This window comes from Vigna umbellata, chromosome 5 (genome assembly GCF_029865625.1).
Source record: "Vigna umbellata cultivar VRB3 chromosome 5, Vumbellata_1.0, whole genome shotgun sequence".
In the NCBI taxonomy this organism is placed as follows: domain Eukaryota; kingdom Viridiplantae; phylum Streptophyta; class Magnoliopsida; order Fabales; family Fabaceae; genus Vigna; species Vigna umbellata.
Genome location: NC_142169.1, coordinates 68,632,359 through 68,654,708, shown reverse-complemented (window position 1 = coordinate 68,654,708; position 22,350 = coordinate 68,632,359). Strand labels below are relative to the sequence as shown.

General features: G+C 37.0%; 1 protein-coding gene across 3 annotated transcripts; it reads left to right on the top strand.

The window, feature by feature from the left end:
- Positions 1-1,186: 1,186 nt before the first annotated feature.
- On the top strand, positions 1,187-21,835 carry LOC124830187 (mediator of RNA polymerase II transcription subunit 16). 3 transcript variants are annotated; one of them, XM_088115225.1, is made up of 17 exons: positions 1,187-1,542; positions 5,138-5,206; positions 6,235-6,323; positions 7,508-7,620; positions 7,973-8,074; positions 8,560-8,650; positions 9,872-10,465; positions 10,720-11,338; positions 11,467-11,546; positions 16,605-16,687; positions 17,439-17,675; positions 18,001-18,172; positions 18,576-19,084; positions 19,242-19,418; positions 19,809-20,174; positions 20,574-20,891; positions 21,442-21,835. In XM_088115225.1, exons 1-16 carry the CDS (start codon positions 1,349-1,351, stop codon positions 20,718-20,720), a joined length of 3,642 nt encoding a protein of 1,213 aa, XP_087971351.1. In that variant the 5' UTR covers positions 1,187-1,348; the 3' UTR covers positions 20,721-20,891; positions 21,442-21,835. The 3 variants fall into 3 exon arrangements, with proteins under 3 accessions (XP_087971351.1, XP_087971352.1, XP_087971353.1); XM_088115226.1 differs by having other exon boundaries at positions 20,574-20,919; XM_088115227.1 differs by lacking the exons at positions 1,187-1,542; positions 5,138-5,206; positions 6,235-6,323 and having other exon boundaries at positions 7,502-7,620; positions 8,565-8,650.
- The last annotated feature ends 515 nt before the right edge of the window (positions 21,836-22,350 follow it).

Here is a 22,350-nt window from a genome sequence, read left to right as displayed (position 1 = left end):
ATCTTTAAATTTTTTCACATAAAATATTAATATTCAAATTTATATAAGTTTTAAGTTGGTTCTATTACTATGTTAAGAGGTAAATTTTAAACCTAACTCAATCTTAAAAACTGACTTATAAAATGATATCTATATCTACTTATATATTATTCTAATAGATGCGAAACTTCCAACCATAATAGTAATAATATCATATAAATGATATAAATCTAAGGTAAGTTTTAAAGTTTAAAATTTTATCTTAGATCGAAATAATATAAGCCTATTGAATATATAATGAGATATATTATTGATGAGACTTTAAATGTGAACAATATTACAATGGATAATATATTTTTACAATATTTTTTGATAACATTTTAATATCATCTACATGCTATTATGTGATTATTCCAAAATTACTTTACAATCAATAATAATAATCATAAACATTAACAAAGACCAATAACAGAATGACACGTAAATGATGTTAAAATATTGTAAAAATATGTTGTTAAAGTATCATTATTTTATTATAGGTGTGCATATACATCAAACCATTGAAATGGGAAAGGTTGAATGGGTTGACCAAACAAGGGTCTTTCACAGCGTATTTTTTAATACGATGTTTCTTATTCTTGGGGCCGATTACTTTGACATAACATCTACCCAACAATATTCACCAAACAGCTTTCCCAGTATTTTACGTTTCTCAAATGAATATTTAATAACACATAAATAATTTCTGTGAAATTAATAAATTTAAATAATATTAACCGGCATGAAATGGATTAAAAATTTATGTGATTTTGCATGAATATGATATTTTGGGTGATAGAGAGAAAAGAAGCAGACACATGCCTCTGCCGACGACTCCTGTGCCCTCTTTTGCTTGCAATAAATAAGTGCCACACATGCAAAAACCTTTTTCCTTTCTTCATCACAATCTCTCATTCCACCAAATTGCTCAAACCAATAATGCAAACCAAATCCCCAAAAATAAAATCCAACCACCAACGATCAAATTTGTTACTTAAAATTCAAATTAATTTATAAAGGGTTAAACTTTTTAACAACTTTCTTGTTAGTATTTGTGAAATTCTTTTATTATGATATATAATGTGATTGTAATTTTATGATTTTTTAAATAAAATTGAAGGAGCACACACAGAATACAGCAAAAAGTGTGCAAGAGTGCTATCACTTCTCAAATGTAAATGTACAGTATCCCCACTCATAATCACGTCTTTTTTCTCTCTTCATCCGTCGCCATCAACTGCGACTTTCGGTCACTTGCGCCTCTTTTTCTCTTCGTTCTTGCATAAATATTATATATAAATATATATATCAGAGCCTTTTCTTTTCGGTTATGAATCAAATTGCTGCTACCAAGGAGCCAGAGGAGGCTTCCGAGAAGACGAATGAAGCAGTGAGTTACGAAGAAGAGGACCCAATGGAGCAGGAATCGGTCATCCCTGCTACTGTCTTCTGCATTAGGCTCCGCCAACCTAAGTCCAATTTGCTCTACAAAATGAGTGTGCCTGAAATTTGTCGCAATTTCAGGTATCTCTGCACTGCAGTGCTTCAAGATTCGTTTCATGGATTGAATTTTACTGTCGGTGTTGGGTTTGAATAGTAATTAGCAAACTGACTTTCTTTATATCGGATATAGCTAGCTTTAGTGTTTTATGTCATTGAACTTGGATAATCGAATCTATAGGAGTAAGATGTTGCTGTGTTTTAAAGTTTGTCTTATTTGGTACATGTGTTGGCTTCAAGAATTGGCTCTGTGGACTAAAGAAGTGGGAAGTAGATTAAACTGAAGATGATGGTGTGAGGATGTTGTCGACGGAAATTCTTGATTCTTGTATTGATTTTAGGAGTCTCCGGGGGGCATGCTTTCGTGTTTATTAAATAATTGCATAGTGTTGTTTAAATGAAAGGGAAACGGAAGAATAAAATATTGCTCTGTATAATTTGGAAAACAATTACGAAGGAGAAAAAAGTGCCTGCGTGTAATTGGAAACATAATAGCTTGAAGAATTAAGAAAAATAAATGCTTGATGGAAGTCATGCCAAACAGTTGATCTGCAGTTTCCGTTGAATAAGTTTCATAATATTTAGTATTTTTCTTCTGAAAAGTTCTGGATTCGGTGCTTATATGAGGGGAGAATATCAAGAAAATTAGTGCAGTGGTGTCAAAGGAATTGATGATGTGCTGCTTAAAACTCTTAAATGGTGTTTGAGATTACACCTGGGTCTTGCTCAGATGGTGTACCGTGATGATGATGATGGAGCAGAGGGGTGATCTACCAGCAAAGGTATTTGTGCCGTCATGTCTGTCAAGGCACGATAAGATGTAAAGTATTGGGGGTGAACTATGCGCAGCCAAGGTCTTTAAATAACTGTTAGTAACCTCATTCGTAGATGCAGAGTCAGGGTTTTTTTGGGGTATTGTGATTGCATCAACCTCATTTGTCTACATTTTTCTACGATATATATGATGACAATGATGCAATGGAACCATAATCCTGATTGTTATTACATTTTAAAACCTACAGTGTAATTGATAATGGAGGGTCCCCTTTGTATAATATGGTAATTGAGGGGTTGAGTTAAACCGTAAGTCCAAATTCTAAAACTAGCTAAGAGTAGGAGATTAGACTACTCTGTTTTCTGATTTATGCCATGTAGATAATCTGTACGGCATTTGGATACCAGATCCTACCTCGAGGTATCCAGTATCAAGGGGTATTTATGCCAAAGATTCCTGTGCCCCAGCTGTACAATAGTTGTGTACCGACAGTGGGATTGACCAATTCGTCTAGTCATGACTAGTTTCTGGAATGGGGCTAGAACATATGGTATTGTGGGAGGATAGGAACCGGAATTAAATTTCGTTGTTGTTGGCAAGCTACTTAATAGTAAGAAGCGGCTGGTGAAGAGTAGGATCCAATGAGAGTACACCACGGGTGTTCTAATAGTATAGGAAAGAAGAAAGTTAATTAGTGAGTTTCAATAGTCAGTGAAATTGTGCTTGATTTAAATTAGAGTTCTAATTTGTTATTGTTCTGGTATATTTCATAAAGTACCCTTCTTTCGAGTGGTGTTTGGGGGCTTTCCTTGACTATAAGCTTTGGAAACTTCAAAGTTCATTTATTTATTCAAATAAGAAAATTTATTAAAGCTCTTAGCATAAACAGGAAGCATTAATACATAATAGTGCTTTTATCTCTCTGCATGTCAATGAAAGATATTTGTTGAAAAGAATGTCTCAAAAGATCATTTACTTCTATAAAGCTGCATAAATAGTTTTGTCCCATAACATATGTACAGGAAAGCAATGTCATAGAAGTACAGACATTTCACCACAACCAAATACACCAGAGAATAGCATAAAAGACAAACAGCCACAAAGTTCTATCTTCCTTATTCTTGCTGAATCCATGGATAAGTATCATTTGAAACTTCTTCAAATTGGCACACAATAGTCCAGAAATATGTACCCATTGTCAAACCAACCATAGAGAGACACTGCAGAACTCATTTACAGTGATATACACACATTGATGCGTGGTCACCAAACAGAGAATTGGACCAGAAAATTTTGTTGGCTACCAAATAGGCTTGTCAAGAAGGAGGCCTCCTTCTTAGAAATAGTAAAACTGTGAATAGGATTTGTTCTGGTTCAAAGTTAGGATGACTTTAAGTCAGAGAGTTCAAGTGTCTTTGGTTTTGGACTGTTCTCCTATTTATAGCAAAATTGATTGTAGATTACAACAACTAATTCTGTTAAAAAGTACTGAAAAATTTACTTGATCGATTTTTATCCATAAATGTTTGGTTTAATTAACAACAGATTTGTCGATTTAACACCTACAGTATTACAGGAAACATAAAACTTTCGAGATTATAGGGAATATGTTCTTCAGTTATTTGTTACCATAAAGTTGGAACTCCGTTTCATTCTCTATTACTTGATTGTGATTGGATAATTTCCCATTTGATCCCTAAATCTCCGAACTCGGTATATGAGCATTGTCCTATTATGATAGTACACACCCCTGAGGCTTGAGCCGATTTAGGCGCAAATGCTTAGGCAATTATAGAAGCTCATCCATATCTTGACGGTACAGGAATTATAACAGTGCATACCATGAGTGTTAGAAGTCCAAAATATTGTATTTTGATAGGATGGCAGGCAAACGGAATCATGTAAGTCTGAAAGGGGTTATAAATAAGTCATGTCTGAAGGACTCCCATTTCGTTTGACCACTTTAGTGAAAATGTCCTTCTATGTCTTTGGGATTTTGTTCATCTCATGGATACCTTTCTAGTCTGGGATACTTATTTGGATAATACTGGCTCAGTTAATTATTTTCCTTTTAAGGAAATCATAATTTTAATGTCTGGGGCAGATAATCACGAAACAATATAAAATTTAAAGTATAGCTTTTCTTGAAAATGTGGATTGAGAAAATTTCGGATTTTATCTTGGGCTAGAATTTTTTAAAGAAATATTATTCTTTCATATTTGTTTGATTGCTCCAAATTATCATAGGAAGATATTTATGGAGATTGTAGTATCGGTCAAGTCATAACCTTTCTATGTTGCTTGGAAATCAACATAGTAAACATCTTGTCTTTGATACCTACAATGTTTTCATTTCAATAGTAGTACATGAGGGCACTGCATCAGTCCATGCTTATACTTTTGCTATCATTTTATGTCGGAGTTTTATTTTAGTATTTTTTTATTGTCTGAAATAAGCTGTTTCATTTATCTCCATATCAATATAAGCTTGAAAATCTTCATCTCTCCCTTAATAATATAATTATATGAGCCTCTTTGGGAACTTGAAAATATGTAGATGGCCAACTTCCTTCATAATGGGGATGCTGGTTTACCAGTGCTCAGTAGTAATAATTATGACTGGGTACGCGCTAATTACCTCACAAGTCACAACAATTTCTAAGTTAATACGGGCTGACCTTTCATGGTCAGTAGCTTACGAATCTGTTGTAATTAAATCGAGATCATGTATTTGATTTTCTGAGCATTTTAATAAAGTCAATTTGTTTTGCTATTGTTTTGGCTTGTGCTATTCTAATTCTGGTGCTGTCCCTTTTTAAAAGAACTTCTTGATTTTCTTTCTAGTGCTGTTTCCTGGTGTGGAAAACTGAATGCTATAGCTTGTGCTTCAGAAACATGTGCAAGAATTCCAAGGTTAGTTTTATCCATTGATCATATTTCCAGGCTGAAAATATTTCATTATGTGCTAAATAAACATTTTGGATCCTTTGCATTTTAGAATTTACAGATAAATTCAAGACAATTTGATTAATGTTTTGAAATTCAAACTTCCACCATTGCTTTTATTCTATTGTTGTACTTGGGCCAGAAGAAGCACTAGGAAAAGATATTATTGACAATATTTTTTTTTTGTATATTTACCTATGTGCCTGTCTCTTAGAACTTATGTTTTTGATGGATTTACATAATACTTTTCTTGCTCTTACACACTTTACTCATTTATTGGCAAACGACTTTGTAAATCAACTTTAAGTTTTGTCTTGCTTTTGTTTCTACATTTTAGAAACATTTAGAGGGTTCATAAAAAAAAGTGTTAAGAGAACGGCTGCAACCAGACCTTCTTCTAAATATGAGTATATATTATGTGCATTTTATCCACATATTCATTTGTTAAGAAGACCCACAAGCAAATTTGAATGGATAGTGCTCTTGGCAAAATAAAGTGTTTAGAGAACCGCTGCAACCAGACCTTCTGATAAATATCAGCATATATATCATGTGCATTTTATACACATATTCATTTGTTAAGCAGACTCACAAGCAAATTTGAATGGATAGTGCTCTTGCTAAAAAAAGTGTTAAGAGAACGGCTGCAACCAGCCCTTCTGACAAATATCAGCATGTATATTATGTGCATTCTATACACATTCATTTGTTAAGCAGACCCACAAGCAAATTTGAATGGATAGTGCTCTTGGCAAATAAACTTATTCACATACTAAATAAGCTTTGAATAATGATGTCTAATGTTTATATCTTTTAATTATTATGCTTCTAATATTTGTTCGAGTATTAAATTTAAATACCTGAACAGTCACATTATGTCTAATACTGCTTATTTACTAGTATTCAGTAGTTAGTTTGGCTTGCTAGCACCCTTGTATGTTTGCTTTTGCTGGCAATTGTGTAATGGTTATTATGAGTGTTTCTTTTCTCCAAAGCTCAACTGGAAATTCACCATTTTGGATTCCTATACACATTGTGATCCCAGAGAGGCCGACTGAATGTGCAGTATTCAATGTCATTGCAGGTATGTTAATGTTAATCAACCTTATAGATTCATGGATGTACAGTTTACTGTTCTATTTGTGTTGTTAGATTTTATGGGCAAGAATTTCAAAATTGACTAACTTCAGTAAAATTAGGTGTTGTTCTTTTCAATTTCATTGTGATATTATTGCAGTAAAATGGATTTAAAAAACCTTCAGTATTCTTGATTTTGCGGATACTGATATTAGTATACTATCAACACCAGTGGGTGGATAATGAAAGGTAAATACTGAAAAAAAAAAACAGAAACAGATGAAGCAGGTTATGTGAGAAACCCTGCCCTCTCCTTTGATTTCTTCCTAGCCTTCTGTTTACTGATATCCCAATCCCCTTGTTTGCATTATTGGCATTCTGTCACATCAAATTTTCCTGCCTGAGATTTCAATATCGCTTGATTGTCTTTTTTAAATCTGATATATTCAAAGGCCCATATCTTCAGTGCCCCTTGCTAATGTAACCCTCCGTGATTGGTGGTTTCCTATCACATTTCCAGTATAATGTTTCTACTAAATCCATGAGGCTGTTCAACCATGTAATCCAGTATAAGCTAATTACGAATTTGGTAATATAAAATTCAGGTATAATGCAGGAAGGTGAAAGAAAAGACAATCTTTTAATTTTCGGAACTTTTGGTTTTGAAAATTAAAAGATTTATCTGGGTGGCCTTTAACCCTCAGATTTATGATGTTATTGAAATATCTGTCCTCTCTATATGGTGGTGTTTTGCAATCAGTGGGGCAATATCAATTTCAACAGAAAAGTCTGAAGGATTTTCATGATGGCAATATTTTAAAAATTGTCATCACTATCATTATTATTATTATTGTAATCATTTTACATCATTATTATTGTAATCACTTTACACAGAATATTGTTTTGTAAGTTGCATTTCATTTGTAACGAAAAAGTAGTCAAATTGAATCTAAATAATAAAATTTAGAAAATGTAGGAAATTGAAGTCCTCTGTAACAGTAGACAGATCATTTGTAAATTTCTGGAAGGCATGTTTGTAACACGGGAAATAACATTTTGATGTTTTTTCTCGTCTTTGTTTTATTTTTCTGGCTTTTTGTTCCTGAACTGAGTTGGTTTACTATATATGTAGGAGTGTGTGTGTATTCATAAGTTTCAAAATTTGACCAGTTGAACTGTATGCCTTTGCAGATTCTCCTCGTGATTCTGTCCAGTTCATTGAATGGTCCCCCACCTGTTGTCCCCGTGCATTATTGATCGCAAATTTCCATGGAAGGGTAACTATTTGGACTCAACCATCACAAGTAAGTGAGAGTTATAGCATATCATAGTTGTGCAGTATAATTGGAAGTGCTCTGCCATAGATTTTTACGTTGCCATAAATTTATATATGAACATTGTTGTTTGTCTAAGAAAACATGTTAATAAACTTACCCAAAACTCTATAGCTTTTTGTATAACTGAGATGGTTTTTCTAGATCACAGAATGGGAAGTATGGCTATATTCTATACCCTAGTTCCACAGGGAGGTTATGTACGTGGCCCTTGTGTATTCCTGTGGATTGATCTTTTGTCCAAACTTTAACCATCTCTGGCTTCTCCGCTATTCATATATGGTTTTCTTATTTATCTGTTACGGATTTCATGTCCATTCAGGGGCCAGCTAATCATGTACTCGATACTGGCTGCTGGCTGCGAGAGCATGAATGGCGACAAGACATTGCAGTTGTTACAAAGTGGCTCTCGGGAGTGTCCCTGGTATGCCAGATAATTTCTCTTCCGTGTGATGTTTAAAATTTTAGCACATCATTTTTGAGGAATTGTTATAATAGTTTTATTTGTCCAATTTTGCCCTTAAATAATCTTCTCTAGAAACCCCTTTAAAAACATACTCTATTTTTTAACATTTGTCTCTAAAAAATTTGTAGAGAAGGTGATTTTTTTCTAGAGAAAAAACTTAGTTTAGAGGGACAATTTTTAAGCTAAATGAGTAATTCATTTTCTGCCTCAAAAATCCCACAATAAGCAGGAACTTTTAATAGTTACCAAAATATGAACAAAAGAAAGGTTTTCTAAGGTTAGTGAAAAATCATAATTCTCCTTTAATCACAATGTCTTTGCATTTTCTGAGTTACAACTTATATTGTAGCATGCTTGCGTGCACTCACATGGACCTTGTGTAATTCAATCTAGTAAGTCTGTTTCTTTTTAATCCAAATTAATTGTTTGTTTTAAAAAATCAGTATAGGTGGTTTTCATCTAAACAAAGTGCTCCTGCCAATTCAAGGTCAACATTTGAAGAAAAGTTTCTTTCACAACAATGTCAAACGTCAGGTCAGTTTTATTTGAATTTGCTATTATGATTTGTTTTTTCCAGTAAAATTGTTCGCAGTAAGATAAAAAGAAATACTACTGTTGGCATTGTTTTGTTTCAGTTGTTGTAATATTTGTTTATTCTTTTGTTTTTTTCACTGATGTATCTAGAAAGGCACAAGCTAAAATTGTATCTTCCATGATGCAATTTTGCAAGATACTTTTCTTGCCGATTAGATTGTGGAAGAGGGGGAACTTGTGTGTTGTATGTCGGGATTAGGGTCTGAGTGTCATATGGATACTCTGTCACTTAGTTGATCATAGCGAATGATTCTATTTCACTGGAGGTCACAGGCCTATTAATTTCTCTTCTAATTAATTTCCAATTGGTTGTAACAATTTTCCGTTTTGTGTTCTGATTTAGTCAATATAAAGTATCTTCATAAAGACAAGTGATTTGAAGTGAAGTACCGTACATCATCTTCATTCCACTAATGATTCAGTCTCTCTTTTAGTTATAATACTTAATCATCTTAGTGACTGCCTGATGCTTTTCAAGCTCAGATTCCTCAAGAGAACTATGCTTATCAGACACCATGTCAAGATGACATTTGTAATAACAGGGAGAAACTGGCCAGATTTGAGTCCATGCATGTGTAATGTCCTGTATCTGTGCATGTTAGTCTTACACTAACAAAATTATATCAACCTAATTTGTATGTTGACAGTGGTAATGGTGACAGTCATGGCAATGCCTGAAATTAGAACTGTATCTCTCTTTAGTTGGTTGCTTCTTTCAGTTTTTTAATAATTTGTTTTACATGTTCATTTGTTTTTTCTAATTACAGTCCAATATGTATATAATAGTAACTGGCTGATGCATATGAAGCCCTCATTCCTCAACAGAACTATGCTGTTTTAGATACTATGTCATGATGATATTTGTAAGAACAGGGAGACACTTGCCAGATTTGAGTCCATATGTGTACCATGTCCTGTATCTGTGCATGTTTGTGTTATACTAACACAATTACACCGACATAATTTGTGTGTTGACAGAGGTAGTGTTGACAACCATGGCAATACCTGAAATTAAAACTGTTTATTCTCTCTTTATTTGATGCGTATTTTAGATTTTTAATAATTCATTTTACATGTTAATTTTTTTTCTAATTACAGTGCAATATGGATATTAAAATTACTGTTTTCTATTCTGTCTGACACATGGAGTTGTCTTTTCAGCTAGATGGCCCAATTTTCTTTGTGTATGTTCTGTGTTCTCATCAGGCACTGTTCAACTTCATTGGTCCCAGTGGCCTTCTTCGAATGCAACACCACCCAAATGGTTTTGCACTAGTAAAGGACCATTGGGTTGTGGCCCCAGTGGCATTATGGCTGGTGATGCTATCATTACAGAGAGTGGTGCCATGCATGTGGCAGGTGTGCCAATTGTTAATCCATCCACCATTGTTGTTTGGGAGGTTATGCCTGGGCCTGGTAGTGGTTTCCAAGTAATTCCAAGAACAAGTACCAATAACGGAGTCCCACCTCCAATTAGCTCGCCCAATTGGATTGGTTTTGCACCTTTAGCGGCATATTTATTTAGTTGGCAAGATTATCTATTATCTGAAGAAAAACAAGGGAAAATCCAGACAAACCAAAACCATGGTGGTTCTATACAACTTCACTGTTCACCAGTTTCAAATTTTTCGGCATATGTGAGTCCTGAAGCTGCAGCTCAATCTGCAGCAACCACTACATGGGGCTCTGGTGTAACAGCAGTAGCCTTTGATCCAACTTGTGGTGGTTCTGTGATAGCTGTTGTGATAGCTGAGGGTACGGAACTGATTCTTGATCTTTCTTTCGCACTTCATATTTGTTATGCACTATGAGATACCATCAGCTTTCGCACCCACAGTAAAATACTGGAAGGACCTGTATATTTTATCTATCTTTACATCTCTAGAGTTTGTGACAATGCTACATGTGATTTTTCATTTGGCAGAATTTATGCCATAGTGTCTTGTGCATTGACCATTGAGCTTGGAAATTGATCTTTTATTTATCAGTGTAATATTTTACATTTATAGGACAGTACATGTCCCCTTATGATCCAGATGAAGGTCCATCAATCACAGGGTGGAGAGTTCAACGCTGGGAATCATCTTTACAGCATGTTGTACTCCATCCTATATTTGGGAATCCCACTTCCAGTATGGGTGGACAGCCTCCTATGCAAACTGTTTGGCAGACCAAAGTGGACCTGAGCATTCCACCGACAAATGATTTCAAGAATCATCAAGCTTCTGCAGGTGGAATGAACACAGATGCACAAAAGGTAGCAGAGTTTGGTTTTGATAAATCAAAAAGAGTCTATTTCGATCCTTTTGATCTTCCAAGTGATGTTAGGACACTTGCACGAATTGTATACTCTGCTCACGGTGGTGAAATTGGCATTGCTTTTCTTCGGGGTGGAGTCCACATCTTTTCTGGTCCAAATTTTACTCCAATAGACAACTATCAGATTGGTGTCGGATCTGCAATTGCAGCTCCTGCTTTTTCTTCAACAAGCTGTTGTTCTGCTTCTGTTTGGCATGACACAAGCAAGGATCAGACGATTTTGAAAATAATCCGGGTTCTCCCTCCTGCTATTCCAATTAGTCAAGTAAAGACCAACTCGTCATACTGGGAGCGTGCAATTGCTGAAAGGTGATTTCTTAAAGCCCTTCTAAGTGTAAGGCTTTCTCAATTTTTACATAAACATAGTGGAGGTTGTGATTGATATCCCTTTTCAATGGTTTATTTTGTTGCTAACTGGAATCTGTTGGGAAAAGCAGGTTTTGGTGGAGCCTTTTGGTTGGAGTTGATTGGTGGGATGCTGTGGGCTGTACACAGAGTGCTGCTGAGGATGGTATTGGTAAGGAGGAGCAAATTATTTAGTCCTGTTGAAGCTAGTGGCAGGAAAATCCTAGAGAAGGAATAATACAATTTGCTTTATTTCATATTAGCAGTCTATTATGAAGCATCTTCACAATGTACCATTGATATGCTATATGTTAGATATTAAGATGTTGTTTTTGTTATTTGGGCTTAGTCTATTCTGTATTAGGGCATTGGCCCATATCTTACAATATAAATAAACTACCCTATGTGTATGCTAAACACACAAGGGATATTTTCTCCCAATCTTCTCTATTTCTCATATGGTATCTAGAGCACAGGAATAGTTCCAGTCAACTCCACGGTCTCCGGCACCTATCACTGTCGCCGTCGTCACCGCCGCCGCCGTCGCAGCCGCCGCGCCGCCGTCGCCGCCGCCGCCGCCGCCGTCGCCGCCGCCGGAGTTCCAGAATCGACCGGCGACCACACCATCGGAATCGTCTCGGCCGAGCGACCACCGTCGCACAAAGATCGCGGCGATCGGAGAACCCACGCGCCGCCACGCGCCGCCGCAAGATTCGCCGCTGCCGCCGCTGCCGCCGCGCGTGCCGGCGCGTCGCCGGAGCTTTCCGCCGCCGATCAGCACCGCCGTGATCGCCTCCTCGCCCTCTTTCCGGATCTGTGGTCGTTGCGTCAATCGGAGCACTTTGAATTTTTAGGGTTTCTCCCTCTCTATGGCGTCTTCCTCGTCTACAAACACCTCTGTTGGTGGCTCATCTTCTGATCCCTCAATATATACCAATTATGTGAATGTACACTTGTCCATTGACAAGTTAGATGGCACAAATTATGCAACATGGGCGTCCGACATCAAACTTTGGTTGAAGAGTCAGGGGTACTTAGATCATCTTACTCAAAATGTGACTATTGCTCCCATAGATGACACTTCCCGCTGGATGAAAATTGATGCTCAGTTATGTATTGTTATAAAGTCCACCATTCACTCCTCACTGAAACAAATGTTTTCGATCCTATGAAACATGTTCAGAAGTATGGGCACAAGCGAAGTTGTTATACACCAATGACACTCAGCGTCTTTATGGTGTTTGTCAGGACCTATTAACTGTTATTGGTCCGCGCAATCCTGGTCCCATGGCAGATTATTTGGGTAAAATTCATGCCCTTCTTCATGACTTTAATGATATATTACCTCCTGCTTCCACTCCTGCTGAAGAATTGGAACAACGATCAAAGTTCTTCATGTTGTTGGCATTATACGGACTCTCTGATGATGTTTCTCATGTCCGTGATCAGATTTTGGGTTCTCCTGTCATACCCAACTTTACTTCTACTTGTTCTGCTCTTTTGCGTATACCGAGCAAACCCGTCACTGAGACATCCTCCCATACTGATGATTCCTCTGTTATGGCTGCTCAACGTGATGATCGAAGTCGGTCTCGCAAGCCAAGTAAAGGACGTCCAAAATGTGACCATTGTGGCAAGTTAGGCCACAAGATTGATAAATGTTATGCTCTCCATGGACGTCCTCCTCGATCTGTAGCAATGGCAAATTCTGATCCACCTCCCCGATCACCGTCTGCAGACCATCCTACTTCATCTAATACCATAGACAAACCTGCACTCTTCAACGAATTTCTCAGATGGTATGAGGATCATCAGCACTCTGGTTCCACTACATCTGCATCTGTTGCACGTACAGGTACACCTTTTGTTGGTCTAACTCACTCTCTCGGACCTTGGGTCCTTGACTCAGGCGCCACTGATCACATCACCGGTAACAAGTCTTTGTTTTCTTCCTTGTCATGTCCTGATAATTTACCCTTGGTAACAATGGCTGATGGGTCTAGAGTCTCATCTCATGGTATTGGTACTGTTAATATTTTTCCATCCATATCCATTGATCATGTACTTTATGTCCCTGGGTCTCCCTTCAACTTACTGTCCATTAGTCGTTTAACTCGCACTCTTAATTGTGTTATTTCATTTACTAAAGATTCTGTTTGGTTGCAGGACCGGAGTTCGAAACACATGATTGGCACAGGATGTGAGTCTCATGGCCTTTATCATCTTCGTCCTTCTCCACATGTTGGCGTAGTCATGGAGTCACCATCCCTTCTTCATGCTCAGTTCGGTCATCCTAGTCTTGCCAAACTACAACAACTTGTCCCGAGGTTGTCCACATTATCAAGTTTGTCGTGTGAGTCTTGTCAGTTAGGGAAGCATACTCGTAGTTCCTTTCCTCGTAGTGTCTCACAACGGGCGTCGTCTCCCTTTTCATTGGTTCATTCTGACATTTGGGGACCTAGTCGTGTTAAGTCCATTTTAGGTTTTCAGTATTTTGTTACTTTTATTGATGACTATTCCAGATGTACTTGGTTGTTTTTAATGAAGAATCGTTCTGAGTTGTTTTCTATTTTCCAATCTTTTTTCAATGAAATAAAAACACAGTTTGGGGTTTCTATTCGACATTTACGTAGTGATAATGGCCGTGAATACCTTTCTCAACAGTTTAAACAGTTTATGGCTTCTCATGGCATTCTTCACCAAACCTCATGTGCTTATACCCCTCAACAAAATGGGGTGGCTGAGCGCAAGAATAGACACCTTATTGAAACAACTCGTACACTTCTGATACACGGTCAAGTACCCTCACGCTTTTGGGGTGATGCAGTTCTCACAGCATGTTATCTTATCAACCGCATGCCATCTTCCGTCCTAGATAACAAAATCCCTCATTCTATCTTATTTCCTCAAGACCCTCTGCATCCATTACCTCTTCGAGTTTTTGGGTCTACATGTTTTGTTCATGATTTTAGTCCTGGTCTTGATAAGTTGTCTCCTAGATCTCACAAATGTGTCTTCTTAGGATTTCCCCGGTCACAAAAGGGCTATAAGTGTTTTTCCCCATCTCTCAATCGTCATTTTATCTCTGCTGATGTCACTTTTGATGAGTCTTCTTTTTACTTTTCACATCTATCTTCTAGTTCTGTACCTCTCCCTGTTACTGTTGATATTCCTCTTGTCTGTGATCCTCCTGGTGATACTCCACCCCTTTTGTCTTCTCCTTCTTTAGACTCTCATTCACCACAGGCTCATCCTTCACCTCCACCACTTCAGGTTTATAGTCGCCGTAATTGCCTACCTCATGACTCACTTCCGGTGCCGCCTCATGTGTCTCCTCCGGCTCCAGCAACTGAGTCTGACTTGCCTATTGCCCTCCGTAAAGGTATACGCTCTACCCGTAACCCTTCCCCCCATTATACTGTTCTTAATTACCACAGATTATCTCCATCATTTTATACTTGTCTCTCATCCATTTCTTCTGTGTCAATTCCCAAATCTGTGGGTGATGCCTTAACTCATCCTGGTTGGCGTCAAGCTATGATGGATGAATTAAGTGCCTTACAGGAAAGTGGAACTTGGGAGCTTGTCCAATTACCATCTGGAAAGTCTGTTGTTGGTTGCAGGTGGGTGTATGCTATCAAGGTTGGTCCTGATGGTACAATTGATCGTCTGAAAGCTCGACTGGTTGCCAAAGGCTACACACAGATTTTTGGTTTGGATTATGGTGATACTTTTTCTCCAGTGGCAAAGATGACCTCTGTTCGCCTATTCATTGCCATGGCCGCTCTTCGACAATGGCCTCTTTACCAACTTGATGTCAAAAATGCTTTTCTCAATGGTGATTTGCATGAAGAAATTTATATGGAGCAACCGCCTGGCTTTGTTGCTCAGGGGGAGTCATCTGGATTGGTATGTCGTCTTCGCAAATCCTTATATGGCCTAAAACAGTCTCCTCGGGCCTGGTTTGGTAAATTCAGTTGTGTTGTTCAACAATTTGGTATGTCTCGCAGTGAAGCGGATCATTCAGTGTTCTATCGCCACTCGAGTGCTGGATGTATCTACTTAATAGTGTATGTCGATGATATTGTTCTCACAGGAAGCGACTATCTTGGCATCTCTCAGATGAAACAACACCTTTGTCATCATTTTCAAACCAAAGATCTTGGCAAACTTCGGTATTTTTTTGGGTATTGAAGTAGCACAATCCAGTGATGGTATTGTCATATCTCAGAGGAAGTATGCGTTAGACATCTTGGAGGAAACAGGGTTAATGAACTGTAAATCTGTTGAGACACCTATGGACCCTAACATCAAACTCCTACCAAATCAGGGGGAGCCTTTCTCAGATCCTGAACGGTACAGAAGACTAGTTGGTAAATTAAACTATCTTACTGTTACGCGTCCTGACATTTCCTTCGCAGTTAGTGTGGTGAGTCAATTTCTAAACTCCCCATGTGAAGACCATTGGGATGCAGTTGTTCGCATACTGAAGTATATTAAAAGATCACCTGGGAAAGGTTTGCTATATGGCCCTAACAACGATACAAAAATCGTTTGTTATTCAGATGCTGATTGGGCTGGTTCCCCTTCTGATAGGAGGTCTACTTCTGGATATTGTGTCTCTATTGGTGGCAACCTGATATCTTGGAAAAGTAAGAAGCAAAGTGTTGTGGCAAGGTCCAGTGCAGAAGCAGAATATAGAGCTATGGCATCAGCTACTTGCGAGCTTGTGTGGCTTAAACAATTGCTTAGTGAATTGAAATTTGGAGATGTCACTCACATGATACTTATATGTGATAATCAAGCTGCTCTCCATATTAGCTCTAACCCTGTCTTCCATGAGAGAACCAAACACATTGAAGTTGATTGTCATTTCATTCGAGAAAAAATCATATCCGGAGATATCAAGACTGAGTTTGTTAACTCAAGCAACCAGTTGGCAGACATATTCACTAAGTCCTTACGAGGACCTAGAATTGATTATCTTTGTAACAAGCTTGGAACATATGATTTATATGCTCCAGCTTGAGGGGGAGTGTTAGATGTTAAGATGTGTGTTTTGTTATTTGGGCTTAGTCTATTCTGTATTAGGGCATTGGCCCATATCTTACAATAGGAATAATACAATTTGCTTTATTTCATATTAGCAGTCTATTATGAAGCATCTTCACAATGTACCATTGATATGCTATACTAATGAGTTTTTGTGTTTTTTCTTTTTCTGTTTCAGTTTCACTTAACAGTGTTATCGCAGTCTTGGATGCAGATTTCCATTCTCTTCCTTCTGCTCAGCATAGACAACAGTATTGTCCTGTATATTTCTGTGAACTATCACCATTAACTTTCTTAGTTCTCTTCATTTGTTTTTTTGTTTTGGGGATGGAAATCTTCTTTATTGTTATATCTAGGTTGTGTTATTAATTTTCTGTTATTCCATAGTGTTTTAGGGATATAATATTACCTGGATAATGGACCTTGCAGTAGATATTTGTTAGTAGCAAGTTTATCCCTATCTTACAAGACATAGGCACAACTTATAGTATTTGTTCTAATTGAAGAACTTGTAGATAATAAAGTTGTTAATTATGTTGCATTGCTCATAACACAGTTCATTTGAGGCTATTTTTATCTTATAATACTTTAAAGATTGGCTTCCTTATGGGACTTTCTGCTAACTCAACGTCAGGTTCATTTTCACCTGATGAGATACTGTCATCCATATTGGTTTACCATCCTTGTTTTACTGTGTTTCCAACTGGCATATAGATGTCTCTCCCCTGGGGGTTCTTAATGATATAAAATTGTTCCTTTTTAATTACTTTTAGCGATTGGATTGCTTCAATTTATTCTAGTGTAGTCTGAATTTGATTTTTAAAACGTTTGAGTTCCTTCTGAGATCCACTTGAACTAAACTTTCTCTATCCCCGTTCTGTGTCTTTCAGATGGGACATGTGTTATTATAATTTAACCTACAGTTTCTCCTGTTTTTGTAGTGTTTTGGCATGTGGAAATGACATTGTTGCTACTTTTGGGCTAAAAATAATGTGGATTTCTATTATTGCAGAATCTAGACAGAATAAAGTGTAGGCTGCTTGAAGGGGCAAATGCTCAAGAGGTCAGGGCAATGGTTCTGGATATGCAAGCTAGGTTGTTATTGGATATGCTTGGGAAGGGAATTGAGTCTGCTTTGATAAATCCATCAGCTTTAGTGCCCGATCCATGGCAATTATCAAGTGAGACATTATCTAGCATTGACCCAGAAGCAGTGGCCGTTGAACCTGCACTAGTTCCATGTGTTCAGGTTTGTTTGGTTAACTGTTGTAAATCATGTTCTTCATATTTTGTTTAATGAGAAAATTAAGTCACAACTTTCTGTTGTAGCAATGATATACTGCTGCATGGTTCAGTCTGCATACTCTGTTCTTTTAGGACTTAGCATACATTTTATTTATATTCACTAGTGTAAAAGAACTGAAATTTTTTCACGTAATTAACTGTTCCTACCAACCTATCAAACATGTAATAGTATTAAACCCTTTGTTTCTCTCTCTTTTTCCCATAGGTGACATTTCTTTAATTTGCTTAACATTGCATATACATCTCATGATTGTTTCAATATTACGCAGGCTTATGTTGATTCAGTTCTTGATCTAGCTTCACACTTTATCACACGGTTGCGGCGTTATGCTAGTTTCTGTCGTACACTGGCAAGCCATGCTGTGACTGCAGGGACTGGAAACAACAGAAATGTGGTCGCTAGTCCTACTCAAAGTTCTGCAACTCCTGCAACGAGTCAGGGTAAGTGTGCAATGATATGAAATTGTATTCATTGTTTGAGTAGTTTCTTTTATATTAAATTTTATTTCATATAGACCATTTCTAAAGTCTTGTCTTTCGGGAGCTAATACTGAAGCATAGATTTGGTGGTCTTTGTTTTTTGTTGTCTCAAAAACTGAGTTGGTCCTTCCTTGAATACCTTTGTTTGTCTTTAATCATCAATACCTTTATTCTTTATATTACACGTTGATAGTTACATTTTTTTCCTTTCAGTTTTTAATAGTTTTCTAGAACTTTGAGAAGATTAAAATCAGATTTGATTGAGCTTTGATTTTCTCTCTAAATCAATGAATAAGAAAAGCATTCTCCTCTAAACTACATTTCAATATTAAGTACCAACTAAAGCAAAAACATCGATGTCCAGGGGGTCAAAATGGGACAACCAGTTCTAGTGGAAGCACACAGATGCAAGCTTGGGTACAAGGGGCCATTGCCAAGATTAGTAGCACAACTGAAGGAGTATCCAACCCAGCTCCTAATCCCCCTATCAGTGGTTCTTCTTCCTTTATGCCCATTAGCATTAATACAGGAACTTTTCCGGGAACACCTGCGGTTCGACTCATTGGGGACTGTCATTTCCTCCATAGATTATGCCAACTGTTGCTCTTCTGTTTTTTCTTTCGACGGACACAACTATCACGGTATGTACAGAGAACTACAGACACAAATACACAAAAGCCTCAACCCAATGGTTCTGCTCCTGCAAAGGTAGAGGAACCTGTAAAACCAGGGTCAACGTTGGTTAGGCCAGATGATGGTCAGGCTGGTCGAGTTAATCAGCTTGTGACTGCACCAAAAGGAGGTGAAGAACCGTCTCCAGGGCGTTCAAGAATTGGTACTGGAAATGCTGGCCAGGGATATACATTTGAAGAGGTATAACTTCATTTATGTGATGTCTGAAAGCTCTCGTTTCAGTGATTTATGACTGAATCTGAGATAAATGCGTTTCAAAAGTCATCATAATTCTCTCTTGAACTTACAGAGACTAACTATTTCATTTAACTTATGGCTTAATACACTGGTAATTCAGGTCAAGGTTCTTTTTCTAGTACTTATGGATCTCTGTCGCCGAACTGCTGGCTTGCAACACCCACTTCCAGTTTCTCAAGTGGGGAGTAATAACATTCAGGTTCGGCTGCATTATATTGATGGAAACTACACTGTACTGCCCGAGGTAGTGGAAGCATCCCTTGGCCCCCATATGCAGGTTACTTTCTATTTTCCCAGTTCAAAGTCAGTATTTTTGGGATTTATAATTAGCATTTTCAAGATGATACATTAATTACCTCAAGTTTATGATGCCATTTAATAGTGATGTAATAGTGATAGACATTAGTAAAGTAGAACAACAAAGGGCTCTGTTGGTTTTCTTTAGTAGTAATGCTTTTTATAGAAGATATTGTTTATGATTTCGTGATGGAGCACCCTGTGAGAATACATAGGAAAATCTACTGATTAAATGATGTCCTTTTGATAGAAATACATATTTTTGTTCTTTTTGGATGCCTTAAAATGAGTTTCTTTACTTGGATTTGATGACTGACTTTCCTGTGAATGACACCTACCCTCAAAAACTAAAGAAAATGTGTCTTTGCAGAACATGCCCCGTCCTAGAGGTGCTGATGCTGCCGGTCTTCTACTACGTGAGCTAGAACTCCATCCTCCAGCCGAAGAGTGGCATAGGCGGAATATGTTTGGTGGACCTTGGTCTGATTCAGATGATTTGGATTCTACAAATGAAGCACCAAAGCTTGTTAATCTTGATTTCAGCTCATTGGAAACTTGTGATGTCTACGATGGAGCCGATGGCTTATTGCCAAGGAAACGCAGGATGTCTGAACGAGATGCAGCTTTTGGGTTGAACACTTCCGTTGGCCTGGGAGCATACCTGGGTATAATGGGATCTCGAAGAGATGTTGTTACTGCATTGTGGAAAACTGGCCTTGAAGGAATCTGGTATAAGGTATGAAAACAAACTTTCGTTAGGCATTTTGTGTTGTTTTCTGTCCATGTGTGCACATAAAGTTTTATAAACAATTAAATGCTCGTATTGAGTACAGTTCAAGCGTTTTTCTTTTTAATATTTAATGGTGTCAATGCCCGGTTTTCTCTTGATGGATGTAAGAAAAATTGCTAATCGTCAATCATGTAAATGTCAAGTGATTGAAAATTTTGGAGATCTTAGATTTGTTATTTGGATAACATGGACCAAATTTGCAAACAGAGCCATTCTTCCAATGCTGCATATAAATTAGTAAAAGACACTTTATTTATCTTGCCGTCTCCGAACTAATTTCATTATCCGCTTGCATGCAGGTACTATTTAATTTTCTCATCTCTTTTTTACTTCTGTTTGGTACAGTGTATAAGATGTCTGCGGCAGACTTGTGCTTTTTCCTCACCAGCCTCCACCAATCTTCCTAGTCAAAATGACAAGGATATTTGGTGGATCAGCCGCTGGGCTCATGGCTGTCCAATGTGTGGTGGAACATGGGTTCGTGTTGTATAGCTGGTTTCAAGACAAAATTGTTACGTGAGTTTCTCTAGGTCAGGGAAGAATTGCTCGTATTTGTTGCTAACTGCAGAAACTGGAGGTAGATGAAACACTGGAAGAAATTGTACAGGAGAGGAGACATGTAGATTACCTGACAGGTTCTTTATCATTTTATTATCATTACAGGTAGGTGACCGAACAAACTTGGATTCGGGTAAATATTCTACTAATCACTTTGTAAAGTTCCATGAATTATCAAGTAATTCACCTATACCTCAATTTGTTTTGGAATTATGGTCATGTGATTTGCCACACCTTCAAAATTAGGTATTATCCTCGTAATGCCCGTAGTTGTTGTTGCTCCTTCCAGAGATAATGTTTCAGGATTAACTCTTAAAATTGACTTGAGTGCTCATGTCGTGCACGGCATATAGTAATATCATGCAATGCATATTGATATTCCATTTACTCATTACAGTCAGTTGGATAGTCATCTGGTCATAATTTTTTTCCTTTCACTGTACTCGTTTTCCTTTCGTCCATATTTGGATTTAACTTTTTTCCAGGTTATTGAATTATTTTAGATAGTTTCTTGAGTGAGTTTTTAAGAATATTTCTCCAAAATACTGTTATCAAACTTGCATAAATATTCTGTTTTTTTTTTTTTAATTATTCAGCTGACAATGCAGAATGTGATCTTTCTCGTAACCCTGGGGAATAAATTTCTTGCATGCAGATGCTAGTCTTTTCAGATAAGAGGTTGGTGATGGTGGACAAGTAATTAGGAATGTCCCTGACTAATCCCAGAGAAACTTCTGCATGACTTTCCACATCAGTATTATTGACTGCTCGTATTTATATGTGCATAAGGGGAGCAGGAGGTGGTAAGTGGAGTGGGTACTGTACAGCATTAAATAATCAACTATATATGTAAATTGATGAAATAATTTATTTAATTTGGGCGGGTGGGGGCAACGTCATATAGGGTTATATTTATGGCAGTTATAGATCAATTTTATGTACTGTTTTATGGTTTGTATTTGGGGTCATTCACTGTCTTAGTTGATAATGGTATCCACCATATATATTTTACAAATTAATAACTTTCAAAAGCAGAACGATTATGTTGACTTCTGTATTTGGTTTTAGACACGCTTGCATTACATACGTATTAAAATTTGGACCAAATCTACACTTTAATCTGGAACCGGTCTAACAATTGGTCTGTTAACTTTGGGAATATGTGAAAATTGATAGAGAGATCAAAGCTGTTTGAAAATTGGTCTGACCTGGTATTTTTTTCTAATCCTTTTTATTTAATCCGAAACATTTTTAAGATGAAGGTCTTAAAGATTTCCCACAAATATATATTATTTTCTAATTACTATTAATTTTCATCTCAGAAAAAATAATTTAATCATTTATATTTATAAGTTTTGAGATTCTGTTTCTCTTCATTTTAGCTTGTTATTCAAAATATTCTATAATATTAAAAATGTAAATTTAATTTCATTAGTTTGGTCACAGTTATCCAAACGATTAGACTATTGAGCCTTAAATTATCTTTCTATGCTTTTGAATTATTTGTTCAACTTTGAAAACATGAATTAAAGTAGTATATAATTAATAGCATGGAGGAAGAAAT